Source organism: Nanorana parkeri, unplaced genomic scaffold (genome assembly GCF_000935625.1).
Source record: "Nanorana parkeri isolate BGI_ZX_2015 unplaced genomic scaffold, ASM93562v1 scaffold336, whole genome shotgun sequence".
NCBI lineage: Eukaryota > Metazoa > Chordata > Amphibia > Anura > Dicroglossidae > Nanorana > Nanorana parkeri.
The window spans coordinates 174,512-181,373 of record NW_017306604.1 but is presented as its reverse complement, the minus strand read 5'-3'; the positions used below and the strand labels follow the sequence as shown (position 1 = coordinate 181,373).

The 6,862-nt window shown below is 48.2% G+C and overlaps 2 protein-coding genes across 3 annotated transcripts in view; one reads left to right on the top strand and one right to left on the bottom strand.

Moving 5' to 3' along the window:
- PQLC3 (PQ loop repeat containing 3) overlaps window positions 1–926 on the bottom strand; it is a 12,710-nt gene extending 11,784 nt beyond the window's left edge. For both annotated transcript variants that reach the window (XM_018558396.1, XM_018558397.1), the window contains exon 1: window positions 701–926. In XM_018558396.1, the coding sequence (XP_018413898.1) occupies window positions 701–849 (149 nt within the window). In that variant the 5' untranslated portion in view covers window positions 850–926. The remainder of the gene's footprint in view (window positions 1–700) is intronic.
- A 169-nt stretch (window positions 927–1,095) lies between these two features.
- Window positions 1,096–6,862, top strand: part of KRTCAP3 (keratinocyte associated protein 3) — a 19,313-nt gene continuing 13,546 nt past the window's right edge. The window contains exon 1 of the mRNA XM_018558390.1: window positions 1,096–1,211. Coding sequence (XP_018413892.1) covers window positions 1,172–1,211 — 40 coding nt within the window. The 5' untranslated portion in view covers window positions 1,096–1,171. The remainder of the gene's footprint in view (window positions 1,212–6,862) is intronic.

Genomic DNA, 6,862 nt, shown 5'->3' with positions numbered 1-6,862 from the left:
AGGGAATAGCAGGCGGATGTAACCATAGCTACAACTTTGTAGAATTGTTACATTGTTTCTCTTGTCACTATCATGCCTTTATGATCTTCAGCTCCCTCTAGTGGCCCCCTGCGGTATTGGCCCCATTCACCACTGCCAATAATAGAGTGCAACTGAAGCCAAAACTTGTATTTCTGGTTGTGGAGACTAGACCCCCCGCCAGGTATTTATTGCTGTGTCCATGTTATGGAGATTCATTGCTCTCGGTTCTCTATGTGAACTACAAAACACCATGCAACAGAGAGGGGAAGGTGCTCTGTAAACCTAGCAGGGGTATACCCATAATGAGGCAGCCTGGCAGTTTATTTTTGGGGCAGCAGGTGTGTGTGTGTTGGGGGGCGACTAATAGTACCCCTAGCTTGGCCCACTCCTTCCCCAAACCATGTTAACCCTCCACTCCCCCTTCTCCAGGTGGTGAAAATAAGATAGGGACAGCCCCAAATCCTAGCACAATTCCTGTCCAAGGGTGACAACCCCGTTCCATAGATACAGTGCAGTAAGCGTTGTCACCCTAGGACAGGAAGTGAAAGACCCTAAGTTTGATATCCAGGCTACAAAGGGCTCTGCTCATGAAAAGGTTAAGTATCTATGAATGAAATGTGATCCCGCGCCGCGCGCCCTATACTCCGGCTCAGCCAATCCCAGGCAGTGCTGTTCTTACCCGGTCACCTCCAGCAGCACACTGCCCAGGCTCAGCCCCTCCGTAGACCCGGCTCTCATGATGGACAGGATCTGGGGGAATTTCAGCACCATGCACACCAGCAGGGTGCTCCAGTTAGCGAACACCAACAGCTCCGTGTGCGGCATCATAATGGACGGATCGCGTCCCGTCCCTACTTCAATGACCACTGCTCATTTCCTCTTCCTGACAGGGAGAAAGGATGTCCCGACCCCGCCCACTAACGCGCTAACGCCTCCCCAACATGCACGGACTCCTCCCTCTCTGATCGGCCAGCGCTGGAGAGGAGACGGTGATGGGCGGGGCTGTATAGAGAAGGGCGGGGTTTCCTAGACTCGGAAGCCCGACGTTCTCAGGTGAGTCCTGAGCGGACAGGTGCGGTGACGTCAGTGGGCTGGGACCAAGGAGATGATTTCTCTCAGGGTGGGTCACAGGTGAAACATCCAAGCAAACATGGCCGTCGGGAGGAGCGGGGGCGAGCCGTGTGGATTCAGTGAGTACGGGGGCAGCATGGGTGCAGACCTCATCCCCCTCCAGTACCATGGAGGCTTTTATTAATAATGACAGAGCGGTGCGAAGGGCTGCAGTGCTTATCAGATATCAGCGGCTTGCAGTCCGATCAGTGGTAGTTTCATTTTGATTGGTTGCCCTGGGTTACTGCATGTTGCTTTTTCAGAAGTTACAAATCTTTTAGAACTTATTTTGGTGCACTGAAATTTTACAGGTTTATTGGGTTATTTTGGTTTGTTTTTATTTTAATCTCTGCATTATAGAAAAGTGGGTCTATGGAACCAGATTGAGATTCTGGGCCTGTGATTAGAGCTGCAGCAGCATGGATCATGTGATCAGTACCAGGCAGGTTCACAGAGGTGGCAGCCTTGGACAATGTTGCAAAAGGGGGCACAAAAATGCGTCCTACCCCATGCAATGCAACCTATGTTGCTGAAGTAATTCAGCGCTCATTGGGGGGGAGGTGCTCTTTGGCCTTTTTGCCTTGGCTGTGAAAGGACCTTGTCCTGATGCTGATTTTATCATGTGATCATTGCTGAATAATTGGTCATGTGCTCTTGGCCATCAGATGCTGGCATTTAAGTGGTGAGGGCACATCAGCGGCTCTTCTAAACAGTCTTCTGACCTTATCGTTCCAACATTGGCGGAGGTCTTGTCTCGCTAGAACATGCAATGTTCGAGTCGAACCTATGTTCGACTCAAACGTTCAGCCCATCCTTACTTGTCACCCGTGTCTCTGAATGGTCCTGCTTTACCCCATCGTGGAGCGTTTGGAGCCGCAGTATCTAACCGTCCCATGTTGCATTCACTTGCTGTCCTATTGGTGGCAAATAATAATTTCCCAGAATCCTCCAATAGGGAAACAGGGATCTTAGTCCCCATTCCCACCCAAGAGGTCTGTCAACACGGGAGCATTTTGGCATGCTCACAGAACATGCTTGTGGTGTTCAGTTGCATGGCAATGCCACCCCCAAAATGCAGCTAAGCAAAAACACTTTTTTTTTTTTTTTTTACTCGTGTTTGAACGCATGTTAAAACACGCACAAATGTGTAGGAAAAAAACATGGGGGTGCGACTGTAGCAGATTTTGACATTCAATCCCTTCACAGTGGCCATGTGGTGGTGCGCACTGCGGATGTGGACAGGCCCTTAGACCATTTCTGTAATGACGCCCTGCTTTCTGATTGGCCAGGAGGCCAGCTCCATGCTCCCTCGTCATGAAGTGACGAGGGAGCATGAAGCCGGCTTCCCGGCCAATCAGAATGCCGGGCGCTGTGTCATTACACGGTGCTTGGCTTCCTGATTGTAAGTACTATCCTTGTCGCACTCCTTACCGATATGTCCCTTGTAGTGGGGGGTGCTCGCAGTGACTGCGGATGGCGCCGCGAATGTTAGCAAAATTGTAGCAAAAGCTTCATTTATTGAAGTTTTTTGTCATATGACCAAACTTCTTGTCAATAAATGAAGCTTTTGCTATCTTAAAAGGACTGGTGTGCTGGTGACATTTCTACAATTTGGTTCCTGATTGGCCTGCTTCCCGACCAATCGGGAGACCGGGCAGCGAATCATTACATGCTGCCCGGCTTCCTGATTGGCCGGGAAGTCGGCTCCATGTTCTCTCTTCACAAGTGACGAGAGACCATGGAGCCACTTCCCGGCCAATCAGGATAACCGGGCAGCGTGTAATGATGCGCTGCCTGGCTTCCTGATAAGGAAATATTGGGCTAGGCACCGGAGCATTAGTACGAGTACTCGCCCGAATATCGATACTGGAATCGGTGCATCCCTAGTAAATAAGATCTCTTCCATGGTGGAGTACATTTTGTCACAGACTAAATTCTGCAACAGATTCCAGCGGCGTCACCTGGTGCGCACATCATAACATGCACTTCACTGTTGGCGGCCATCTTGGTGTTGGATGCCGGCAACAAGAGGTGACGTTCATCTGGCTGGGTAAGGTATGCCACCGGGTCCCCTCCTCTCTCCTACAGCTGTCGGGTTCTCAGTCCATGACCGAGTGCCAACTTTTCACAGTGGTTGAGACCAAAATGACTGTCCATCCATTTTGGTGTCACCCCCTCTGGTGTCACCTGGTGCAAGCCGCACAACCCCCACTGATTGGTTCATACCCACCTTATCGATCTTTACATGAATGCATCACAAGTTGTGCTGTTTCTAAGGCACACACACACACACACACACTTCACCTCATAGTTCTAGCTCACCTGTGACAATGACAGGTCGGCTCAGTAGATCTGGAGATGAGCAAACACATACCGGCGTTCGCTCACCTCTCGATCCTGTCACAGCTCTCTGCCGTGACAGGGGGAGGGCTGGATTCCCCCCCTCCGATCCGACAGCGCTGACTGGCGGAACGGAGGGGGCGGGTACAGCTGGCTGTACCTCTAGATAGGCAGAGCCAGCTGTCACTCACGCAGCTGGGGGACTCCCGGCACAATTGTCGTGATCCGCTTCAGCTGCGGTGTCTCGGCATACCGCGAGCTGTAGCTCGCGGTATACTGAGCTTAGGGTGACGGGAGGACGCTAGTTTGTGTCCTCCCGTTACTCTAAGGAGAACTATGGGGAAAAGCCTTAACCCCATAGTTCTCCTTTTTAAGCAAAATTAAAAAAAAGCAATCTGTCTGGAAATCTGCCTTTTGTCAGGTTATTGTTTTCCTGTGACTGACCCCCCACTGTTTGGATGGAGTTGGAACAACACAGGGGAATTTATCAAAACTGGAATCTGGAACAGTCACCATAGCAACCAATCGGTGTCTCACTTATTTTTAAAGCTTAAATTAACACACTGAAAAGAGAAGCTGATTGGTTACTATGGGCAACTGCTTCAGATTCTGTCTGCACCAGTTTTGATACGTTCAGGGAATACCCTATAAAGAGGCTCCCTGAGGCGTCAGTGAGCTGGGCAGAGCTGTAGCCAGAGGTATTGTGCACCTCCACTTCCCACCCACCTGGTAAGCCACCCCATAAAGTGCACCCCCTAACCTGTGTAATAAAATCAGCATTTTTACGGCCTTCTGCATGAGCCCTGTTTGTTTGAAAAGTGTGCAGTGATGTCAGTGCAAAATTTACAATTCCCTTAGATTTTGGGAAAGGACCCCACAGCTGCGATATTGTGAGCACCTCGGAATGGAAGGAGCAGTGGGCAGACAAAAATCAATCAGCTTCCATTTTTAAAGCTTAACTGAAGAGAGAAGCTGATTGGCTAATATCGGCAACTGCTCCAGATTGTGTGCTGCAGAAACCCGCAGACTGAACGAAAGAATAGAAGAGATTCCTCCATCAGTGCCGAGTGTTGCCGGATGAATCCCCCGCCACTTGCATTGTATTCTGACAGCAGCCGCTGGTTCCTTTTGTAGGAGGGTGCCGACAGCGACCCCGGACGATGCACATTTCAGCCGGTTTATCAGGAACACGTGTACCCGGCTTTCCAAGATTGAGCCCGGCAGGTACCATGTAATCTTTATCCGGGACACAGGAATGTTATCTGTCAGCACAGAGGATCTTTTATTGGTGAACGCTTGTAGACTTATTCCTGGTTACTCAAATAAAACTTAGTCATGTGTGACAGGGGAGAGATCACGGCTTCCACACCCAGTCTGTATTGTGTGCGGAATAGGCGAGACCTTACTCAGTCCACACTGATCCTTCAGTCATGTACATACAAGGCTTAAAGTGACACTAACCTCGAGTTCAATCTAAATATTCATTCAAGTACCCCAACTATTAACAAAATGTATCTTATTTGTGTATCACTCGGCTGTAGATCCTCCAATCATCTCTGAATTGGTGCCGACACTGTCCTTCCTTCTGGAGGGAGGCTACTTTTCTTCCCCATGATCCCTGTGTGTGTTGTAAAGTAGTCACCGCTCCAAGCTCACTCCTGTGATGGACTACAATCTCAATACAAATGAGTAAACTAAACATGAGATTGTAGTCCATCAAAGGAGTGAGCTTGGAGCGGTGGCTACGTTACAACACACACAGGGGCCATGGGCAATACAAGTAGCCACCCTCCAGAAGCGTAGTGTCACTTACACCTCGCTTTGACTGTTGCTGAGTGTATAACCCAAACAAACGTTTATCCACCCAAATCCAGCAATTGGAATTGGTGTAGGAACTATAGGGACTCCTGAAGTTTGACTAAAGCTGGCCATACACCAATAGATTAGCTGCAGATCACAGCCGAGCCGAGTGATCCACAAATAAGATGTTTTGTTTTGCATTTAATGTTTATTATGGCCTGTTCACACCATATGCAGTTGTGATGCAGTCCGTTTATTTGACTGCTGCCGTCAAAATACATCACAATGCTTTCCTATGGGCTTTCTTGTGCTTAATTCACACCATTGTAGTCCGTTCAGATGCAGTCTGAAAAAGTACTGCTTGTCCTATTTCACCTGCATCTAACTGCACGAAACGCAACGTAACGCATACAAAACAAAAAAACATAATTGATTGTGGCATCATCCAGGGAGAAAAAACGCATCACAAACTGATCGCAATGCAACTGCGCAGACGCACGCAGTTGTGATGCAGTTTCTGGTGTGAACTAACCCTTAAGGTTTTTAGAAAGGTGTACAAATGAAAAAAGAAACTCTATCTTCTATTAATACATGACATTTTCAAGAAGGAGATCTACTTCAATGCAAACGACTTAGCCCAAACTCTCCTAAAGGTGCCCATACACCTTACCATTATCGGACAAAACTTTTCGTCCGATGATCGAGTAGTCGTACGATTTTCGTACGGCAGCCCCATCCTGCCCCGATGATCGCAAGAATCATTTAGCCGTAATTAACCAAAAGCACCTAGACGAAATGCGGTAATTGATTTGCCGTATTTTCGTTAGCGCAAGCGCAGTGTACATCGTATGACTTTTGACAGACGTAAACGCCAGCAACCTTACGACAAACGTACGATCTAGCAAAGTTTTCAAACATGCTTGACCGTCAAAAGTCGTACGATTGTACAGTACTATCGGTCGGACACTGCAATGCACACATACGATTATCGGACGGAAAGTCGATCGCATACGAATATCGTCCGATAATCATAAGGTGTATGGGCACCTTAAGAGTCACTAGTTTTTGGTAATAGGGTACTTTAAATGCATATGTAAAGTTTCTCCTGAGTTTAGTGTCACTTTAAGCTGCTCATACACTTATTGAGTTTCTCCGTTTCCAGGTGAAAATTTTAGCTATGGGTGGCCCCTTATGTTGAAGGAACCAGGTGGAAAATTGTCATCTGGACAGTGACTGTGTCCAATCAGATGTAGTCTCTGTTTTGGGTGTGCTGACAGCTGCGGGTGCCGGCTATCAGAATACAATAGCTGGCGCCTACAGATTAGGGTCCGTTCCTCCATCCATGCTGTTTAGTGTGGATGGCGGAATCGGATGAACAGTCTTAATGTGTATTGCCAGGTTCAAGCTTCATATGCTAGAGACATGAAGTACAATCTGATTGGTTGATACAGGCACATCCGCTATGGATGGAATTCTTGCTCTAAGATTGAAGCTTCTGTATTGCAATAAACTGATCATGTTGCTGCAACCATGAAACACACCCACCAGTGATGTCACTTCATGATGTCAGCATCTCATTGACCACCATTTG